Genomic DNA, 24,064 nt, shown 5'->3' on the forward strand with positions numbered 1-24,064 from the left:
AAATCAGGCTGTTAGAGGGAAAAACTGGCCTTCCTCCAGTTCATTACTCAGGAAAACAACTGTTTGCTTCTCAGAACAAGCCTTATTCAGGGCACACACTATTAACCTACTTTTCACTCATCTAGAAAGAACAAGAACACACCAAGTTGGCACACTCAGTTCTTTCTAGATGTATTACCTAATTACTTTTCTACTTCCACAGCCTTAAATAAACAACTTGTATTCCCTCTTCCTTGGTACTTCTTGCTGATGATGGCAAAAGTGGGTAGGTGTTTCTGCTTAAGACATGAAGTCACCATTTTGGTTAACTTCTCCTTGAACTAAGTTCCCAGAATAGAGAATAAAGAATTATGTACTCTAACAAGTTTAGACTCCTGAGCAAATGGGATTGTTGAAAATGGCAAAGACTCACATTTTGATAGTCTAAATGTCACTTAAAACTCTAATCCAGTAAATGTCAACCACCACAAGGCACCACAGAGACACTATAGGTCAAACTTAAGCATATGCAAAATAGTCATCTTGTGTTGTAAGCAGCAGTCACTTAACCTCCTGGTCCTCAGTTTCCTCATCTGTAAAATGAGGGAGGTGGAATTGGCCATGTCTCAGGATCATTCCATCTCTAACTCTATGACCTATAATGTAATAGATATCCTCTATGCTGATAGGATATAATTCTGAATTTCATGGTAAAGAGCACATGCATTCAATTTGCCTATCAACTGAAATAAATGCTAAGTTAATATTCCATAAAACTGAATTTATTGCAAAGCCCAAAAATTAGTTTACTCCAGTGAAAAACATAAGACTGAGTCACTATCATGGAAGCAGCAAATGATGGAAAAGTTTGAAGGCAAGACATTCTCCTGAGAGGAAAATGGAGTTTATTTTAAGATAAACTACTATATTTTTTATATTCCTACAAAGTATACACTGGATCAAGTCAAATAAAAGTCATTTCTCAAACTCTAAGTATAGTGATAAATAAAAGTATTTCCTACTATAGTACCTTGGGAAAGCAATCATGGAATCATATTTAGAGCAAGAAGGGACCTCAGAGGTCACAGCATCAGAGGCTTATATACTTGGAACTGGAAAGGATTTCACAAAACATCCAGCTCAACCTCCTCCTTTTTACAATTGAGGAAACCAAGGCTCAGAGACTGTAAGTGACTTGTCAGAGGTAAAACAGCTAATAGGCATCTGAGGGCAGAACTGAACTCAGGCCTTCCTCCTCCCCAGTCCATCTCTCCATCCACTATTACACTCTGCCTCCCAGCATGGGTGGTTGCTATCCTTCAGCACCACAGGTCATTTTCAACTTTCGACTTCTTTACACACAATTTGTCTTCAAGCAGCAGCATCAGCAGCAACACCAAGCACTTAAGATACATACCCAAGCTGAAAAAAAAAACAGATGAAGTATTTATTTTTGCGTCCACGAAGAAACCCGAGCCATGGTTTTTACCTGGTAATGTTTGAGGGCACCGTTGATGAGAAGAGCAGACTGCTTCTCCACCCTCTCCGATATTGCGTGAGCCACAGTGTAGTAAGACTGGGAACCCCTGGCACTATACTGCATGCTGTATTCATCATCCACGTCTTGCTTGGCGGTCCTGACACAGAGAAAGTGCAGAGGAATTCTATTCAGACGCCTGAGCCAGGGGGGGGGGGGGGGGCAGGCCAGCGCTGAGGTCTTAAGGGTTCTTAAAGAAAAGACACAATGGGCCGACTGGAAAAGGAGCCCCGGCCACTCACTCAATGATCTGCTTAGCGTCCTTCTCAGAAACTTCTTCACTGTTGGGATCAAGAAGTATTTTCTCCTCCGTTTCCTGCCTGCTCAGTTCCTCTTCATCATCCTAGAGAAGAAATCAAGAAAATAGAAAAGTGGTGCTTTGGCGCAGCCCTCTCCTATCATGTTCATTTTCTGAAAACACATCCCGTTATATTCTGCAGGACATGCAACAAACAAGACAAACTCAAAGAGGTTTCTATTTAAATCAGGGGGTAAGAGCTAATTCTCCCCACTCCTTTAAATGATGAGATCACAAGACTGAAGAGAAGTGGTTACTATGTTCAGTTCCTGGTTCCAGGAAAACATAATCATCCAAAGGAGCAGCTGTTTATCATTGCTGTATCACTTCAATTTCTTTCAGAGCATATTTATCCTTAATCTCTGCTTTCTGGCGCTATGGTTGGTGTTTCTAAGGATTTCAGGCAAGACTGTCAATAACTCTGTTAACTAATCATGATTTTACCTCGAGTGCCCAAGCTTCATTATATTTCCCAACTTCACCTTATTTCATAGATTTCATAGAATGTCCGTGACAGCAGCGACTTAGAGGCATCATCTAAGTCCAATTCCTCCACATTACAGATGACGCATATTGTAGTTGAGTCATTCCAGACATGTCAGACTCTTTGTGAACCCATATGGGGATTTCTTGGCAAAGATTCTGGCGAGGTTTGCCATTTCCTTCCCCAGATCATTTTACAGATGAGGAAATTAAGGCAAACAGGGTTAAGTGTCTTGCCCAGGGTCACATAGTAAGGGTCTAAGACTGGATTTGAACTCAGGAAGATGAGTCTTCCAGATTTCCAGCCCATCCCTCCAGCCACTGTGCCACCTAGCTGCCTCAGAGACTGTTCACTTGGGTCTCCAGCCATACAAGCAGCTAGCAGCAGAGCTAGGACTTAAACTCAGGTGTCCTGAGCTCCCAGTCAGCTGGACCTCAGTAGCCTCTTCTCTGTATTTCATGTTTAAAATGCAAAAACCAAAGATTAAACATATGTCAGTCAAGTCTTTTGTGAAACTCTTAGTCACTTTTCAAACAGCTACTTACCAATTCACCTTATTATATATATATATGTATATATATATATATAAATTTTATCAACTATCTCTATAGACTAACTAGCAGGAGATCAAACTCATAGAAATGTACCTTGCATAGAAAATGCTTGATATTCATAAGTCTCCTTTTTACATATGTTTCTACACTATTTCCTTACAAGGAAATCTGCTTATAATGAGGTCTATTGGGTATGTAAGTAAAGAAGGTCTCTTGAGAGGTTCAAGACCACCTCCTCCCATGATGAATTCTACTCAACAATCTTACAGGTGAATTTCTGCTAAACCTATGTGGAAATCAAGCTTAAACATTAACAAGAAAAACCATTATCAAACAAAAAATGCATATCAAACTTCTGTCAGATGTTTCTACTACTCATTGAATTCTACTGAATTCACCAGAGTTATCTTTTTGGATGCGCAAAAAGTGTTACCTCCAAGAGAGTAATAAAAGGTCCTTCCTTTTTTAAATGTTCTTTCTTAAGTTATGCAAGTGTATCAAAGGAAAAGAAATACGGAGCCCCTTTAGAAAGAAGTCTCAGATCCTACAGAAAGCAAGAGTTGTCAAACTAGGACCTTCTCCCAGCCTCCTACACATGCCCCCAAGTTCCCCAATCTTAAGCATCATTTGATGCCCAAAGAAATGGCAGAGCTTGACTTCCATGAACTGCTCTTAAAAGCCATAGGATCCTGTTACTTATTTTCCCTGTCAATTTTTCTCTACCTTCAGCTGTCACCAAATTCATTTGCAGTCACTTCATCTTGACGGCAGCTTTCTCCCTTTATGGTACCATATCACTGTTTTTAAATGATGGAGTTTGCTGTCTCCCCAGCAGTCCCAACTGATCAAAAATACCATTAGTAGTGAGAGACAGGTGAGCCATCTGGCATCTGATAACCCAGTGGACTAGCAGCCAAAGAAAGGTCTTTCAGAGCTATCTCTAAATTGGATGTAGCTAATGATCTTAAAAGGCAGGAGGAGGTAGAAAGTTAAGACATAGGCTGAATTCAAGGATAAGCTTCCTTCCCTACCAACTATCAAACCAGAATACAGAAAAAAAAATACAGATACATACCTCCTCCTCATATTCAGAATCACTCTCCTCACTATCAGATCTAGGGGCAACTTCATAACTACAGGAGAAGGGGGAAAAAGACATAGGAGGGGAGGTTATTTCTTTGATTCATACATTAATATTTATGTATACTCTATGTGCCAGTAACAAACATGGATATATATTGGTTTTCATGGGAGGTGGACTTAAGTCAAGTTCAAGTATTGTTCAAAGGTCAATCAAAATCTAAAGAAATGAGAGAACATCAATAACATATAACATCATTTGAAAGACCAAACAAAACCACCTTTTTTTTCTCTAACAACTCACCCAGGATTCATTTCTAACCACGCATCCAGTTGACTTGCTTTAGGAGCTTCAGGACCAAGGAGAACTTTGCCAGTTTCTGTGTGGGTCACTTTCACGGGAAGATCACTCATTTGACTGCTTTCGTCTATTGGCTATCAAGGGAAGACAAATGTCACCATTTCATGGAAACTACAAGCATGACTTCTAAGAAAGAAGGAAAACAAAAGTGTCCTACAACCCGTGCTGGGCCCTTGTGATGTCTCTCTATTGTTGATCATTGGCTGGTTTTCTCTCCCATCATCCTACATGTTTCCTGACACACAACACAGAGCCCATGACTGTAGCCCACATTTCTGCAGTAGCTGATGCTCCCTCCACAAAATGATTTCCTCCCAGCCACCCGAGAAGTTAGGACACATGAAGTAACACAACCTCCACTTTTCATATGAGAAAACTGGAGCTTGGAGAACTATTGGTGCCAGGTCTGAGCCACAAATATCTGATTTCACATTGGAAGATGAAGATTCTCTACGTCACGTGGCCTCAGCTTAATGTGACTAACTATGCTCGTATTTGCGCTAAGCTGGAATTTATAAACAAAAACAACTCTGACTGAAGTTGATGACTAAACTATTTCTAAGTTCTTTGCTAAGAAAACTAAGCATATAAATAAATTGCAGGAGGCATGTTTAAGCCCACTTAAGAAAATAAGTCTTTTTCCTTGGAATTTAGAGTGAGTATTATATCTATGCAAATGGATATGTGACCTTGTCTTCTCAAAACCTAGTCATGCAGGAAATCAGTTTGGAAATTCTTGATTATAGAAGAGCAGTTAATATATTATTATTTGAAAGCTATAAAACAGGTCTTTTTTTTTCCAAAAATGAACAATTTGAACTATCTACTAATTATGATTTACTTTTCCTAAAACCATTTTAATTAAAAAAAAAAGAAAAAGAGAAGCAATGGTATATTTGTTACTCTTCTATTCTTGCTTATTGTAACAGTAAATGCTAGAAAGCAATCTTAGAAGGCAGATAAACAAACACTGTAAGTAGGTAAGTAGTGATTGTCCACAAAAAGAATCTTTTTATTTTTATTTTTTGTTTTTGTTTTTTTTTTTGGAGGGGGGAAAGCAGGACAATTGGGGTTAAATGACTTGCCCAAGATCACATGACTTGTAAGTGTTAAGTGTCTGACCCCGGATTTGAACTCAGGTCCTCCTGACTCCAGGACCTGTGCTCTATTCACTGCACCACCTAGCCATCCCTAGAAAGAATCTTTTTAAAAAGAAAAGAAGCTCCTAAATCCATCTCATATCTTTGCTGTCTTGTGCCAATACTGGCCATGAAAACCATTCCCTTGCAGAGCAAGATGACATTGCTTCCCTTGTTAATGTAAAAGGGGAACTAGGCACCAGTTCTCTTGTTAAAGAAGGAAATCTACCATGTACCATCATTTTCACATGAAAATACTTTACTTCATTATTTTCAACCACTCTAATATAGTTTGTTTTATAGCTTGTGTCATGCCAGAAAGGAAACAGAATGATTTTCTCTAGAAGGCATATCCTTAGCACAGGGAGCTCTATTCTGTCATCTTTCTTACCCAACAGATTGTGCACAAGGCACATTCATTTTGCAAACCCTCATACAACATGTGAGGATCTGTTAAGATACAGAGCGATATGTATCACATGTCCAGGAGGAGGGACTCGCTTTGGGAAGAGAGAATGTCTGCATTCTTGTTACATGCTAAATTACCTCACTCTCTCCTTGTTAGCATAGGGCTGTTCTGGGGCTTTTCTGGACATGGCCAGGCTCTGTATAAATTAGTGCAGTCACGGGCTTTCTAATATAAAGCATTGTTTTTCACACCATCTCATAGTCATAATTTCTCATACTCATTACTTTAATCATTTTTTCTATGAATAGGTTTTGGCGAGAAAGTAACCTTTTCTGCTGAAGTATTGGCTTTTTTTTTAAATACAGCTACAAAACATGGAAAATAAAATATTTCACATATTGCCATTTGATATGGAAATGAAATTTTAAGTTCACATTGTTTTAATGTAAGGGGCAGGAAGAATTCATAGCATAAAGCAACAATGACAACAGCAGCAACAATAGGTAGCATTTATATCGAGTCTTAAGGTTTTCAAAGCACTTTTTAAACATTATTTCATGGAATGCTCACAACAGCTCTGAGAGGTGGGTTCTATTATTATTCTATTATTATTGATGAGGGAACTAAGGTGGAGGTCAAGTGACAGAGCTAGCAACATCTGAGGTTGAATTTGAACTCAAGTCTTGCTAATGTGGGTTAGCTATCCAGTGGGTCCAGCTCTCTATCCTCACCATGCCACCTACCTGCTTCCATTCAACAGGTAGAAGAGAGGTTGTAAAGATCCTTACCTCCCCATCTGGTCCCAGGCCAGACTCCATTCCCTCGGCATTCTCTTGTTCCTTCTGCAATAAATTCAATTTAAATGTCATATTCCAATCAACAACACAGAGGAGAGATCTGATGATAGCTAATTATTTTTCAGTATTTCATTCCTACATATCACTTAATATGACCGTGTTAAAATGTGAGCCATGCTTTCGAATCTGAACACCAAAGAGGGGGTAGAACATTAAAGAACATATCAGCAAACTGTACAAAATCAAATAAAATTAACACCCTAGGAAGAGTCTACTGAGTGTTGATTATATCTACATATCATCAGTGTAGACTGTGTGCCTCTCCCAGCACGTCTCTCTTGCTTACTAGTGACAATGAAGGGTATGAGAAGATCTGAACAAGTGACTGAAATTATTCATTTTTTAAACTGGTGATGTGATGTCATGTAACTATTAGAAATCTGCCCTCCCCACCCCAACCATCATCATATCTCAAATCCAATATGGAAATTTTCTTTATTCCCTGGGTCCTATAAGGCATCAGGCAAAGCACGTACTGAACAAATCTGATCTTTTGTAGTTTATGAAATCCAGGAGAATGTAAAATGATATTACTTGTTGGAATACCTTCCTTTACTGTGTTATATGTGCTGTCATTTTTACATAACTCTACCAAAGAAAAGCCTCCAGTGGGATTTTAGGGAGGAAGTAAAAGCATGAAAAGCCAAGCTCTTATATTGCTTGAACATTTCTAAAATAATATCACTTCAGATCCTACATGCATGTGGAACGAAAAAGGAAAGCTGGCATTTCTGTATCTATGGTAATCTGATCCCTGATAAGCCAAAGACAGACTAAATGGTGCTTTCACATATAATCAACAACTTGACAAGTAAGAATTACTATGTCTTTACCATAAAAAATCAACACTTCTGCTAAAAAATGAATTGAAAAACCTATCTTCATTTGCTTTATCAGGTTGCTTTTAATGAGACCTTTCTCTCCTGAGGGCTTTAGCTGATTAAAAATATATAGACAACAATACAAAAGCAACATTTAATTAGCTTGTTTGCTTAAGCAACTACTTTTGTGATACATTTTTACCTAACAAGGAAACGATTTGTCTCCTGACAAAACAACTTTCTCTGAGTTGGTTAAGGATTCTCCCCACAGCATACCCATTAAAAAAAAATATCTCGATTCTTTTTATGGGCATATGGTTATCACATGCTGGGATCACATTGATTTACAAATGCATGAAATGGCTATTTTAAATCTGTAACATCATCTCTCCTTACTGTATACAGTTACGTGATTTTATATTTACTGAGGAAATCTATACAAAATGAAAAATAAAGTAAGAAAAATAACCCAAAACTTAAAAAAAAACAAAAACATGACAACAACATTCCTTTTGATATGACTGTCTCCTTGGGCAACCTCCCTAAGAGAAAGAAATTATCTGGCTGGTTTGTTTTTTTTTCTTAATTTGAACTAGTAACAATTAATTACTGCAATATAAAAGAGATATGATCAGAGAATTTTGAACTTTAGTAACAATACTTGTAAACACGAAGAAATCACTTAGAGAAAAATCTAAATCCCATTGAAACTGAGGACCAAGAAAGGTAAAGTAACTTGCCTACAATCACAGACAGTGACTGTATGCAGATTGCATGAAGAACTTTTAATTTTTTTTGGAGGGGGAAAGGAAGGAGGTCAGTTGGGGTTAAATGACTTGCCCAAGGTAACATGGTTAGTAAGGGTTAAGTGTCTGAGACATACATTTGAACTCAGGTCCTCCTGATTCCAGGGCCAGTCCTCTATTCACTGTGTCACCTAGTTGCCCCCAGAATTAACTTTCAAATTCTGGTCCTGTGTTCCTCCCATTTCACCACATATGTGCTCATGAATTCTTTTCTTGCTACGTAAAGGGGTTTTTTGGCATGTATTTTTAAATAAAGTATACATACACTGAGAAATGCCACCTCTCCTAAGATGTATCAAGTCATTTTTTTTTCATTTAAACACACAGAATAACAGGATTTAAGAATCAGAACGGACCATAGAAGTCATCTATAACAATATGATATCAACTCAAATAAAATGGGGACCACTATATATAAGACACTGGCTGAATATTCACTTAGAAACTCATACAGCTGCAGGGGCAGCTAGGTGACTTGGTGAATAGAGCACTGGCCCTGGAGTCAGGAGGACCTGAGTTCAAGTCGGCCTCATACACTTAACACTTACTAGCCCTGTGACCTTGGACAAGTCCCTTAACCTCAATTGCCCTCCAAAAAGCAAAAAAAAGAAAAAAAAAAGAAAAAAGAAATCATACAGCAACATTATCTATATTCTATTGCATTTTTATTTATTTTGTTGAATATTTCTAAATATTTTAAATTTCATTCTGGTCTAGGTCACCCTCAGAAATATTATGTGTTAGACACCTCTGACCTACTCCAATTTACTGATCTTTTTCAAAAATCCTATTGTTTATTTTTAAGATTCTTTTATTTTAAAATTTTGAATTCCAAATTCTCTCCCACTGAGATGGAAAGTAATATAATATCAATTATACATGTGAAATCATGCAAAAATGTTTGTGTTAGCCATATTTCAAAAAGAATCAAGAAAAATAAAGTAAAAAATTATATTTCAATTTGCACTCAGAGTTCATTAGTTCTCTCTCTGGAAGAGCATAGCACCTTTTCATCAAGAGTCCTGTGGAATAGGGGCAGCTAGGTGGTGAAGTGAGGAGAGCACAGGCCCTGGAGTCAGGAGGACCTGGGTTTGGATCCGCCCTCAGACACTTCACACACACACACACACACACACACACACACACACACACACACTAGCCGTGTAACTGTGGGCAAGTCACTTAACCCAAATTGCCCTACCCTGCCCCCTCCAAAAAAAAAAAAGAGTCCTGTGGAATTGTTTTGGATCATTCTATCAATAAGAGTAGCCAAGTCTTTCACAGTTGATGATCATTACAACATCACTGTGACTGTGTGTGAAGATCTCCTGGTTCTTTTCACTTTACTTTGCTTCAGTTTATATACCATGGATTATTGGGGGGAAGGGTTGTTTGTCTATTTTTTTAAAATAACTCCCCTTCATCATTTCTTTTAGCATGATAGTACTCCATTACTTCCAGAACTTCTTCAGCCATTCCCCAATTGATGGACATCACTCTATTTTAATACTTTGCCACCACAAAAATAATTTTGGTATATATGGGTACTTTTTCCTTTTTATTGATTGCTTTGGATACAGATATAGTAATGCTGTTGCTGGGTCAAAGGTTATAGAACAGTTTGTGGTTAGTTTGCTTTTTAATAGTCCTTGTGGCCCAGTTCCAAAAGTTCATTAGCGCACCTATTTTTCTCCCTCATTGCCTCTAGAATTAATCATTTCTGATAGATGTGAGGTAGTACCTCAGAGTTGTTTTAATTTGCATATTTCCAGTCATTAGTGATTTAGAGAATTTTTTCAAATGCCTAAGATAACTTTGATTTCTTCTTCTGAAAACTGCCTTTTATATGCTTTGACCATTTATCAATTGGGGAATGGCTCTTACATTTATAAATTTTATTCAGTTCTATACTCAGAGAAATGAGGCCTTAATCAGAGAAATTTGCTGAAATTTTTTATATTACTTCATTGTTTATTATATCTTTTACAAAATATATTTCCTTCATTATCCCTTTTAATTAGGTCGATTTTTGTTTTTGCTTTGAGATCATGATTGCAACCCCTCCCCCCACCACCTTTTTTTATTTCAGCTGAAGTATATTAGATTTTGCTCCAGCCCTTTAACTCTGTGTGTCTTTCTGTTTCAAGCGCATCTCTTATAAACAACATATTGTTGGATTCTGACTTCTAATCCATTCTGCCATCTACTTCTGTTTTATGGATGAGCTCATCCCATTCATATTCACAGTTATGATTACTGTGTGTTTTCCTCTATCCCATTTTCTTGTTTCTTCTTCCTCTCTCTTTTTCTTCTGTCCTTCCTCAAAAGTATATTTTCCTTCTAACCACTGCCTCCCTTAACCCACCCTCCCTTCCATCATCCCCCTTCCCTTTCTAGGGGCTAATTGTGGCAACTGAGTGAACCACACTGACGCCATCTCATGACTCAATTCTAGAGCTAGCTCAGTTCCCTTTCTATTCAATTACAGGTCTAGAACAATTTCTGTCTTGTGAGAAAACTTTATTCAGTTGTGGAAATTGAGAGAAAACTTACTGCATTGTTTGAACCTAGCTTTGTGTGGCTGGGAAGCTGGACCACCCCTACCTACTGCTTAGAGATCTTTAACTAAGGACCTAGGTTAAGCTGACCAGAATATCAGTCAAATCCAAAGATTGATATAAGGAGTTTTCTCACAATTATGTATCTCAAGCAACCAATGCATCTTATCTAAAAATTGGCCCCATATGGACCAATAAGTTATTTTTTTTCCCACATTCCTTTGATTGTTTTATAGACACTTGGGTGGGGGTATGGGGAGAGTTGGACATCTTTTTTTCTGAATTCAGGCAAATGCACCTGTTTACTCTCATCCTACCAACTTGTAAAGTCTCTAATCTTTCATCCAATTAGAAATCAGATTGCCTAATGTTGTATTTTCCTTTGAATTAATTGGCTTGATTTCATTAATTGATTTTAATGTATAAAAAGTTTGTCTCCCCCCATTCAGGGGCCAGGCCTAAACTGAGGAGGTCGAGTCCCACTTTTTTGGCAACTGGCATACATCAACGTGATCACAAGATCAAACCTTTGTTTTCTCAGTCATTTTATCTTTCATCCACCACATCATGGAGTCAATAGTTTCCACTTACAGGATTCTAATTTTTAAGGAATTATTTTCTTCAATGAGATTCTGTACTTCCTTTTCCATTTGAACTATTCTGTTTTTTAAGTTCTTTCCTTCAGTGAATTTTTGCACCTCTTTTCCCATTAGGCCAACTGTGGTGGTGGTATTGTTGTAGTCTTAAGGTGTTCTTTTCTTTTTTTTAAGGCAATTGGGGTTAAGTGATTTGCATAGGGTCACACAACTAGTAAGTATCTGAGGCCAAATTTGAATGCAGGTCCTCCTGATTCTGGGCCCAGTGCTCTATCCACCTAGACACTCCTATTATTTTCTTTAGCATTTTGGGGGTGAATTTTTGAACTGAGTCGTTAATTCTCTTTTTGTAATTTTTCTTACATTGCCGCCATTTCTTTTCCCAATTTTTCCTCTACCACTCTTATTTTTTTCTTTAACTCTTCTTAGGAATTCTTGTTGGGCTTAAGTCCAATTAGTGTTTTCTTGTAGACTTTGTTTGTAACTGTTTTCATGCTGTTGTCTTCTTCTGAGTTTACATCTTGGTCTTCTCCTTGCCACCAAAGTAACTTTTTATGGTTACATTCTATTTGTGTTGTTTGTTCTTTTTCCCTCTCTATTTCTTGACTTTGAATTTTATGTTCAAGTTGGGATCAGTTGACCTGGGAGTGGAGAGGCATAGTCCTTAACTCCGGGAGTTTTCATATTGTTGTTTTCAGAGCTAGTTCGGGGGTGGGGGAGGGGGGCTGCAAGTTTTCAGTCCTTCCACAGTGGTGAGGCCTGAGAGAGGGTATGGTCACTGTTCTCCTGGTCTGAACTCAGGTTTTTACCCAGGAAGTGTCTCTGGTCCATTGCAGCCACAAGCACTAGCACTCTCTTTACCTGCAAATAATGATCAGGACCCCCTCCTCTCTTGTGAGTGACCCCAGAACTCCTCCGCACCCTGAAACTGAGACCCAGAACTGCATATGGACAATAGAGTGGCCAATCAGTGGCAATAAAGGATCCCCTGACTGTCTCTGGGCTCAGGGCTCCTGAAGTTGCTGATACAACTGTGGCAACTATTGCTGAAGATTATGGCTCCAGACAGGCCTCTACCACAGTGGGGGTCACAAACCTCTCCTGTTGACCGCCTAAGTTTTATTATTCTGGAAAAACACTCTAAAACCTGATTTGAGGCATTTGTTGGGTTGCCTCTAATCCTCCATCCTGGCTCCATTCCTCCCCTCCCCACCCCCACTACTTATCTTAAAGATCAGGAAACAAGATGTAGAAAGATGAAGTGATTCTCCCAAAAGTCTTCCTTGGCTGGCTACCCAGTCTGAATTACTTCTAAATTCTAATTAGGGTCTTCCCCTCCCAGTCTAGTATTCTATTTTATATTTTTAAAAGATATTTTAAAAATCTCTCATTGATGAAGATTTAATTTTCAATAAAATGTTCTCCAGGAATAATATGTAGGAATATAAAAACCTAGCTTCTTTTCCAGTTCTGCTCTTATAGAAGTTAACCCTTCCATGTGCAAATTAATATAAAAATAGACCAGTTTCCAAACAACAGTTGAGACCGTTGAAAGGAAGTTGTTTTTATTACAAATAATAGTAGTTCAAGACAATGTTCCTCCCAATTCATAGGATCATAGCTTTGGAGCTAAATGAACCTTGCTGGTCATTGAGGCTGATCCCAGGATTTTATAGATGAGTAATCTGAGCCCAAAGACATTGCCCTGAGACTCACTCAAGGAAACACAGCTAGTACCTAAGGGGGTACTAGTATTCTCTCAACTCTGCCATTATGCTGCCCCTTGCCCAGACTTTATAATATTAATTTTCAACATAGTTACTAATGGTCAGCAGACACTATTGTCATGTATTGATTTACTGCAAATTAAATATTGTATTTTATTGATTATTTCAGTTTTAACTATCTTCAAATTTAAGCCTAGAGTTAAAATGAATAGGTAAGAATGCAATAAAGACAAATCTCTTGATCTAACCAATAGTTACATAATACTCTTAAACTGTCTACCTTATCTAAAAACAGAACAAAAACAAAAACTGGCTCCACTACAAGTTATTAGTGATGTTTTCATATCTGGAAGAGAGGTATTATTTTTTGGCCTATAAGTATTGAAAAACTCAATGAAGTACACCCCAATATGTCATTCACATATGAGTTAAGATACAGCATTATTGGGATGCTAATTCCCTTCTCTCTCAAATACACATTTTTTAAAAGATAAATTTACCTAACAAAAACATTCAAGAGAGATGAGTAATCTAAATATAATATATCTAATGTGTAATCTATTCAAAGAAGAATGGCATATAAATTTGAAAAGCCATAAAGTAATAGGGCCACAGAGAATGTTCCCCATGATACCTCTATCCTTCGATTTCTGTTACTATCCTGAATGTCCACTACAATTCAATGGGAGCGACATATTGGTGAAAGACCATTTTATCACAAAGTCTCTCCAGTACTGAAGTAAAGAACCCCTCTTGGATTAGATCCAAGACAGACTCACACCAGACTAAATTCCACTCCAGTGCAAAGTTCTCCAAGATCTCTAATTCAAAAGGCATTTTAACTCAAAGGCCTCAACCATAACTGTTAATTTTCAGTTCATTTCAATGAAAGATATCCATTTAACCCTATTTTAGAGATGAAGAAACAGAGAGGAACACCTAATGGAGACTGGTTATATATGTGTGTTTATGGATATATGTATGTATGTATGCTTGATTAAACTGAAAAGAGAGGGAAATCCAAGCTCTTTACCACATAGAATAGTAGTTATGATTTAGGAAGAATACTAGAGACACCCGATCACTCTCAGGAAGGAAAATTCAAGAAAGGAGTCAGTAACAAAATAAGTGACCTCTGATGTCTATACCCAAATGCATAAAATATAGACAACAACCAAGGTAAACTGGAGATTAGAATGCAGGGAGAAATTTGTGAGAAATAGCTAATATTTTGGATGACTGAGCCAAGATCCAAAAACATCCTGATAATTTAGAGAAATATATCATATCTAATAAGATGAATTTTTTTAATTTTTCAAAACATTTTAGCCCAGATCTGTGATTTTATTGTTTTAGGGATTTCTCGATGAGGAAAGCACCTTTATTAATGTTAACTGGCCATTATTCTGAAACTTAGAGTGTTAAAGGGTTACCTGGGTCACGAAGAAGTGAAGTGATTTACCCAGGGTTATGCAGTCAGTAAGTAGTAGAAGCAAGACTTGAACCCAACATTATCTACTATACCAGGCTGCCTCAAAAGATGAAATTTAATAAAGAGAAATGTAACACTCTATACTTGGGTTTGAAAAATAAACTACAATGCACAAGTACAATATAGGAGAGGTCTGGATCTGAGAGTTTGAGTGGACTACAAGCATATGAAGCAATAGTGTGATCCTATGGCCAAAACAACTAATTCAATATTGGGCAACCTAATGTCCAAAACATGGGAGCTGAGGGTTTCTCTGTATGATGTTCTCATCATGCCTCATTTGTTACACTGTTCTCAGTTATGGGTGCCATATTTTAGGAAGAGCATTGACATGATAAACAAGTTGGTAAGGAGACCAGTAACCATGCAATATGACAACTGGTTGAAGAAACTGGGTAGATTTAGCTCAGAGAAAAGAATGCTTAGGGGGAATATGCTATCTACCTTCAGTTATCTCAAGGGCTGTCCAGTGCAAGAAGGATTAGCTTTATTTTGTTTGACCTCGGAGGACTGAACAAAAAAGAGAAAACTGGAAGAAGTGTCAGAAGGGCTGATTTATGCTTAGTGTAACGAAAAATTGGCACATGATGCCAATAATCCAAAAGTAAAGGCTGGATGGACTCTGGTTAGGACTGCTGTAAACAATACTCTTGATCAGCCTCACATCAGCCAAGGTCACCTCTGAGGTCTCTTTAAATTTGGAAGTTCTATAACTCTATGACATTGTGAAAGCTCAAAGATAAGAAACAAATGTCTGATTTATAATTTCCAAACTGAAATGTCTGTGAATACAAAGAAAAAAATTTTTATATCTACAGGACCCAGGTCAATATCAATAATTGATGCCCATTTAGGAACGGCAAGAACAGAGCTCTACCAAGTGTTGGAAGTCATTTCTTGGCAAAAGACATATCATGCATCAAGCCATGAAGCTTTGGGACAATAGGAATTTTCTAAGGTCAGAGGTTCTCAATGGTTTTGAAGAAAAAGGATCCAGACCCACTGTGTAGAACAGACAGCAAGATATTTGATAGAAAGCACTTTCTTTTCAAATTGAGTATAATGTAATGACAACCCAAGTGTAGACATTTTATATCCTAGTGAGTGCTCCTATCACCTGCAAATTTTTGACATTTGTTTTAATTCAATTAAAGACAATCAGAAATGCACAGGAATTGTCAAATAAAACTTATTGATCTAGTAAAACAAGGTTATGATTCAAATACTTGTTTGGCTGGTTTTTTTTGTTGTTGTTGTTGTTTTGGCATTGCAAAGACATAACCTTAGCTGGTTAAAACTAAAAGACGACATCCTGTTAGATAATTAGAGGCCCTTTTTTGTTTTTCTTATAGTATATTTTCACAGGGGAAAGAAACATGAAATGACAATTATCTGAGAGCTGAGGAAATCTTAATGAGAAAGGAACTGAAGCAATTAATTGAAAGAGAATAAAATACAAAACAAAGGTCTTAATAAAATTACAATACTGTATGTTAATTTCACTGATTGTTGTATTAACTTTGTAAAGAAAGTATTCTTGCTTTATATTTTTAAAAAGAAAAATAAAACAGCATTCTGTTATCACTCTTTTAAAATGTTATACCAGGAAAGTCATTCCCCAAAAACATATGGTCCTCCACAAATTTGTAGACCCATTTAATGACAAGTAAGTCAGAAGAAAAAAGTAAAGATTTTAGAAGAAAAAATGTAAACACTGAAAAGGGGGTCTCTTTTATTGGTCCAAGGAGCTTTGCTAAGGTGTCTCTATTACTAGCATATCTCCAAATACATGTCACAACTAACTAACTAGAGTGTAGACTTTCCCAAGATCCATTCCACTGAAAAGCAGACAAGTGAGGATTTAAATATGAAATTTCAGTCCACTGTAAAACAGCTGCATAAAATGAACAGCTGGAATGGCTCAACTTAAAAGTCATAGACACACCTGGCCTGGGCTCCTAAGCATAGCCAAGAGAAAGGGCATGCTTGGGCACTGGCACAAATTTCTGGCTATCACTGTATTGCTACCTTGCTATCACTAGGTAAAATGAGAGACTGAATAATTAGAAAATTCTCCCACCAGGAGACAAAAAATACAACTTAATCATTTTCCTCTCATATTTCTCCCAAGCACCAAAACTAGCTTGCGATTGTCCCAAAAGGCATACTAGTTATTGACAATGAGTAACTGATCAACTAGAGAAAATGTTGAAATTTCATGCAAAGTAGAAATACTCAAAAATGAATAAAACACTTTAAGATTTAAAAAAAATCCAGCCTTATCTTTCCACACTCATACCATGAGACTACATGACAAAAAGCAGATCTTAAAATATCTAACAATATAATAACAAATTGAGATGATTTGTTTTGCTTATGCTTTTACAGATTTAAGGGATTTCATGCTAACACAATTAGGAGAGTCGTTCAATTTGCTATATTAGCATGTTAAATCCCATTTGTTACATACCCTTGAGGCCTTATCTAGGTCGTCATTAGTAGTAAAGCTACAGATCTTAGATTTCAGCCATGCCAGAGGATAGCTTTCTCAGGGGGCAATAATGCCAAAATGGCATAATACCACATTCATCACACAACACTAAAGAGATTTGTTCCCATCTCTAGATTTCAGCAATGCTTTAAAATTGCTTTTTCCCATTACATATTTTTAAATAACTAGATATAGTTTATTTCATTTCCTTTCACTTTAGGGGTATAAAAAGGAGCCACAGTTGTAGAAAATAACTTTCTGAAAAGATATTTCATAGAAGAAATTGTAAGAATGAGTAGATCATGATAAGTTAGCTATATGAATGAGAGATACAGTCAAATATGCCACCCAGTCAGTATAAGAGATAAAATGATCTTTTTTGAAACCCTGGAAAATGTGCTATTTACATAAGTTTAAGTCAGAGATTTTAAACATGGGGTGTTTTTACATCACTATGTGAATACTAATATTCTTGAGAGAGAGAGAGGAAAAGAGAGAGCTATAAACACTGCTATTAGCTAACTGGCTGAAACAATCTGTTTCTAAATTACTTTTTTCTAAGTGTTCTAGTCTGTGGGAAAAAAATCCAGACAGGTGCAATTTAATATTTAATACTGTGGGAAAATGCTAAAAAAGGACAGCCTAGATTTTTTTTATCTCGTATACAACAGTACACAATATTGTTCCTACCAAAGGGAAACTGGTAGAGTCAACTTTCAATGACTCACACTAATAAGAGGGAATAGGACCATGAATAAGAAAAATGGCAGATATTTTCCAAATCATGCATACTGTTTTCAATTCTACCAGTATTTATTGAATGCTGACTATGCATCAAGCACAGACTAAAAAAACCAAAAAAACAAAATCCAATCTTTGCCCTTAAGGAGATTCTATTGCACTGGAGGGAAACAATATATATGTGGAGAAGTCGATATAAAACTTTTCAGTTCTGTTGTTTTTCAGTCATGTCTGACTCTTTGTGAACCCATCTTGGATTTTCTTGGCAAAGATACTGCAGTGGTTTTCCATTTCCTTTTCTAGCTCACTTTACAAATGAGGAAACTGAGGCCAAAAAGTGACTCACCCAGGGTCACACAGCTAGTGTCAGAAGCCAGATTTGATTCCAGGCCAGGCTCTCTATCCACTGCACTACTAGTGACTATCTTATGAAACTTACACAGAGTAAATACAAAGTGATTTCATGAAAGAGAGAATACTAACACCTTGGGGGATCGAACATTTCTAGTGTTCAATAAAGGTGGGGGGGGGGCCGTGGAACCAAGACGGTGGAGACAAGTCAGCAATTTGCATGAGCTCCTCCCACAACCCCTCTCAACACCTTGAAATAGTGCCATAAAACTATTCCTGGAGCAGCAGAACCCACAAAAGAACAGGGTAAAATAATTTTCTGGCCAAAGACAACTTAGAAGGTCAGCAGGAAAGGTCTGTCATACCTGGGTGGAGAGCACAGTCCAATGCAGACCTAATCACAGCAAACCAGGAGCAAGCCTTGAGAATACCTGAATCAGCAGTGGTAGCAGCTGCTTCCACAGCCTCAGCTTACAGATGGTAAAAGGGTCAAACAAGTTGTCAGAAGGACATTGCAGGGTTCTTTCGGTTGGCACTGAGGCAGGACTCTGTTGCTTTGCCCAGACTAAGATCTGGGTCCCAGTATGGTGTAGCAGTCCCTGGGCAAGGAGGTACACTAGCACAGGAGAATTTGCAGCCCCAGCGGAGCAGGGCCCCTCCTCACCGTTCCAGGGCAGAAAAGATTGCTTGTGGTCACTCACAGCCCAGAGCACAGGCCAGGAGAGTAATGAATGCACTTCTCCTTAGATCATACCACCTTGGAAAAACTGACAATTTACAGGTCCCTAGAAGTATTTCTGAAAACAGTTGCACAAAACCCCTGAAGCTTGGGATACAGAGTCCTCCACCCTGGAAACAGAGCCCAACTTTAACAAACAGTAAAAAGTCAAGTAACAGACTGGGAAAATGAGCAAATAACAGAATAAAATTCTGACATTAGAAATGTCACTATACTATGGTGACAAGGAAGATCAAAACACACATTCAGAAGAAGATAGCAAAGTCAAAGCTCCTACATCCAAAGCCTCCAAGAAATATATGAATTGGTCTCAGGCCATGGAAGAGCTCAAAAAAGATTTTGAAAATCAAGTAAGAGAGGTAGAAGAAAAATTGGGAGGAGAAGTAAGAGTGATGAAAGAAAATCATGAAAAAAGAGTCAGCAGCTTGATAAAAGAAACATAAAAAATACTGAAGAAAATAACACCTTAAAATATAGTCTAGGCAAAATGGCAAAAGAGGTCCAAAAAGCCAATGAGGAGAAAAAATCCTTAAAAAGCAACACTGGCCAAATGGAAAAAGAACAATAAAAATTCAATGAAGAAAAAAACTCCTTAAAAAGTAGAATTGGCTAAATGGAAAAGGAGGTACAGAAAACTCACTGAAGAAAATAATTCCTTAAAAATTAGAATTCAGCAAATGAAGCTAATGACTTTAGAGAAATTAAGGAACAATAATACAAAACCAAAAGAATGAGAAATAGGCAATGTGAAAGATCTCACTGGGAAAACAACTCACCTGGAAAATAGGTCCAAGAGAAATAATTTTAAAATTACTGAACTACCTTAAAGTCACAATCAAAAAAGAGGCTCGACATCATCTTTTAAGATATAATCAAGGAAAACTGGCCTGATATTCTAGAACCACAGGATAGAAGAGAAATTGAAAGAGTTCACTAATCACCTCCTGAAAGAGATCCCAATAAGAAAACTCTCAGGAATATTATGACCAAATTCCAGAGTTCCGAGGTCAAGGAGAAAATACTGCAAGCAGCCAGAAAGAAACAATTCAAGTAACATGGAGCCACAGTCAGGACAACACAAGATTTAGCAGCTTCTACATTAAAGGACTGGAGGGCTTGGAATATGGTATTCCAGAGGGCAAAAAAACTAGGATTACAACCAAGAATCACCTACCTAACAAAACTGACTATAATGCTTCAGAAAAATGGACATTCAGTGAAATAGAGGACTTTCAAGACTTGATGAAAAGAACAGAGCTGAATAGAAAATCTGATTTTCAGATACAAGACTTAAGAGAAGAATAAAAAGGTAAACAGGAAAGGGAAATGATAAGGGTCTTACTAAGGTTGAACTGTTTACATTCTTACAAGGGAAGATGATACTTGTAACTCAATAAAAATTTTCTTATTATTAGCACAGACAAATATATAGATATACTGAGGGCACAGATGTGAGCTGACTATGAAGGGATAATAACTAAAAAAAATAAAATTAAGGGGTAAAAGAGGAATGTGCCTCAGAGAAAAGTAAAGAGAATGGGTAGAATTGGGTAAATCATCTCACATAAAAAAGCAAGAAAAAATGTTTACAGTGAAGGGGAAGAGGGGGTGGGGAGAGTAAACGAATCTTACTCTCATCAGAATTGGGTCAAAGAGGGAATAATAAACACACTCAATTGGGTATAGAAATATCTTACCTTACAGGAAAGTAGGAGGGGAAGGGGATAAGAGAAGGGGGACCCAGTGAAAGAAAGGAGGGGCTGAGGTAGACAGAGCTGAATAGCTGCCTGGTTCTGTCTTCCCTGTTCAGACTCTTTCTGTGGACCATTCATTACTAGCAATGGAGTCTGTCTCAGACTGATGTAGTCCAAGTTTAGCATTGAATTCAAGCTCTGCACAATCTTACTTGAACCTCCCTTCTCAGTGTCACCTTGCCTTTATGCATTTTACATCCAGGCAATCTAGACCACTCACTACCCCCTGAACTCATGCCCCTCTTTTCCACCTCTGTGCTGCTGATCACAACATTCCCCTCAAGTGGAATGTACCCTTGTCCCTACCTTCCAATTCTTCCTTTTTTTTTGCTTTTTGGAGGGGGGAAGGCAGGGCAACTGGGGTTAAGTGACTTGCCCAAGGGCACATGGCTAGTAAGTGTTAAGTGTGTGGGGCTGGATTTGAAACTCGGGTCCTCCTGACTCCAGGGCTGGTGCTCTATTCACTGCACCACCTAGCTGCCCCTAATTCTCCCTTTTTTAAGGTCCAATTCAAGTGTTCCCTCCTCCATGAATTCTTCTCTGATTCTCCCAGATAGCAGTAACCACTGCCTCCTTTTATACTTGTATGTTGACATCACGTGTGATGGTATTTTCTCAGTTTTCCTTCTCAACTGAACTGGGCATCTGACAGAGCCAACCTCTGGGGTGCTCTCTCTTCTCTGGGTTTTTGTGACTCCACTGTCCCCTAGTTTGCTTATTCCCTGTCTAACCTCTCCTCATTCTTCTTTGTTGGTTCATCTTTGATAGCATGACACCGAATTGTGAGTATTCTCCAAATTTCTGTTCCCGGCCCTTTTCTCTTCTTGTTGTCCTCCACAGATGACCTCCAGATATATACCTAGCCCCTGAGCTTCAGTTCCACATCACCAGTGGCCTCGTAGACATTTCAAATTGTGTCTCAGAGACATATTAAACTGGACATGTCAAACACTGAGCTCGTTATTTTTACTCCCAGACTCTCCTCTAGACAGGCCTATTTCTGCTGAAGGTACCACTATCCTTCCAGTCTCCCACATTCACAACCTCAGCATTACCCTCAATTCCTCATTCTTCCCCACCCACATATCTAATCAACTATCAAATCTTGTTGCTTTCCCTCTATGTTATCTCTTGCATCCTCCCCTTTTTCTCTCTTCATGGAGCCAGCGCCCAGGCCCTCATCATCTCTCCGACCAATTATTTTAACAGCCTCTTTATTGGTCTTCCTGCCTCAAGTCTGTCTCCACTCCTGTCAATCCTACACACAGCTGCCAAAGGAACATTCCTGAAGCTTAGATCCACCCTTGTAACTCTTTCACTCAATCAATTCCAAGGGCATCCTAGTATCTCTAGGGTAAAATACATATTCCTGTGTTTAGTTTTTAAAGCCCTTCCACACCTGGCCCCAATCCATCTGTCCATTCACATAACATATTACTTTCCCCTCTCACAGTCTGTAATCCAGCCAAACTGTCCTTCTTCCTATCCCTCACATACAACACTCCATCTCCCATCTCCACGCTTTTGCCCTGGCCATCCCACATGTCTAGAACACATTCCCTTCTTATCTATACATCATAAAATTCCCTTCTTCCTTTAAGCAGCTCAAGTACCTTCTTCTACATGAAGCCTTTTCTGCTCTTCCTCAAATGTTAATGCCCTCTCTCTCAAACTACCTTGAATCTATTTCACATTTATTTGTATTTATTCACTTTATATTCTAGGTAATTTTATGTGCACTTGTTTCCTCCTGCATAAAAAGACAAGCAAATGTTAGATCTTTGCAAGTAAGAATTTCTTTCTTTGCACTTCTATTCCTGGGACCTGGCACAATGCTTGGTCCATAACAGGTATTTAATAAATGCCACTTGATTGATTTTAACCAGCAGTACTTCATACTCCTCCTGTATACCATCACATGCTAATTTGATTTTTGTTTTTGTGCCTCCCTACTCCTTTATTAGGTAAAGTACCTGAAGGCAATACTTATGCCTTGTTTGTCTTTTTGCTACCCATCAACTAATATGGAAGTTGTCACAACACAGTTGTTTAATAAGCGTGCGTGGATCTAAATTTAATCTAGTCATACTACTGAGGGGCAACTTAAAACTAAGGTTTTACCCATAGATGCCAAAATGTAGAGGTAAGTTAGCACTTACATTCCATTAGCAGGTAGAAAATATGCATCTAGTACTTACATAGCAAGAACAACTATTTACAAAGGAAATATTAAATGACATGATTTCTACCTGTGTAACACTCTAGGTGAGTTCCTCTTGGCTTCTTTTCTGGGGCAATATGGCAGTCTCTGTCCATAGGGCCCGTACCCTTGAAGTCTCATTCTCTCCACTCAAGATGGTAAGCTGGGGTCCTCTATGGGGCCCTGGGTTCTGAGATCCCAGGTCTTTACATGGGGAATACTCCCCACAAATGAATTTGTCTTTAAAAAACCTGGAGGGAGAGGGTGGCTTTCATACTGCTGCCACAGATAACCAAATTGAGGTGTCAGGCATTGGGCTAATTACTGGGGAATATAAACAAAAGCAAAAAATGCTTCCTTTCTTGATAACCTTACATTCTAAAGAAGGAAACAACATGTAAATAACTAGGTATGTATAAGAAGATGGAAGGTAATCTCAGAAAGGAAGACATTAGCACATTGAGAACAAGTACCCAAGGATTTCTAAGATGTCAACAAAGCGAGAAGGCATCATTACTAAATTTGAAGAGAATTCATTAATCATATCACAACCATTTATGAAGTACCTACAAAGGTCTGAGTACTGTGCTAGGTAGGCACTGGGGATATAAAGATAGAAAGAAAATTTCTTCCCCTCAAGAAGTTTACCTTATATCAGAAAGTTTGTCATTTGGTTCAAGTACCCCTTGGATAATAGAGATTCTTGGTAAAATGATGTAACTGTTTCATCGTCCCACACCTACATGGATTTCCAAATGCAAGCATATGTAGTTTCATGAAACCATATTTTGTCTGTGCTGTGCCCCAGCATCAGCACACTCACACTGAAAGGTAGTTATTACCTATTGCCAGAAATAATCAGTCCATGGTCATTTATCTTAAGACACACAGATGCATGGTAACGTAGGCTTCGATCTCAAAGGTTCCTTCTAGTTCTAAAAAATTTAACAATTAATTTTAACTCTCTTACAATTTTCATTTTTTAAAAGTCTTTACCTTTAATTAAAAAAAAACAAATTGGTGAAGTGAAAAATACTGCATTTTGTACAGCTCACCTAAGGAAACTGATAAGTTTTCATCTTCATTTGCA

At 37.9% G+C, this 24,064-nt stretch overlaps 1 protein-coding gene across 9 annotated transcripts in view; it reads right to left on the reverse strand.

Annotated features, from left to right (window-relative positions):
• SMARCA2 (SWI/SNF related BAF chromatin remodeling complex subunit ATPase 2) overlaps positions 1-24,064 on the reverse strand; it is a 289,270-nt gene that overhangs the window by 121,878 nt on the left and 143,328 nt on the right. For all 9 annotated transcript variants that reach the window (XM_069086747.1, XM_069086767.1, XM_069086776.1 and 6 more), the window contains 5 exons: positions 6,630-6,683; positions 4,237-4,367; positions 3,928-3,985; positions 1,759-1,859; positions 1,469-1,616 (listed from right to left, as the gene is read on the reverse strand). In XM_069086747.1, coding sequence (XP_068942848.1) covers positions 1,469-1,616; positions 1,759-1,859; positions 3,928-3,985; positions 4,237-4,367; positions 6,630-6,683 — 492 coding nt within the window. The remainder of the gene's footprint in view (positions 1-1,468; positions 1,617-1,758; positions 1,860-3,927; positions 3,986-4,236; positions 4,368-6,629; positions 6,684-24,064) is intronic.

Source organism: Petaurus breviceps, unplaced genomic scaffold, assembly GCF_028583685.1.
Source record: "Petaurus breviceps papuanus isolate PSGF00001 unplaced genomic scaffold, PetGlider_PUasm1.0 118, whole genome shotgun sequence".
Lineage (NCBI taxonomy): Eukaryota > Metazoa > Chordata > Mammalia > Diprotodontia > Petauridae > Petaurus > Petaurus breviceps.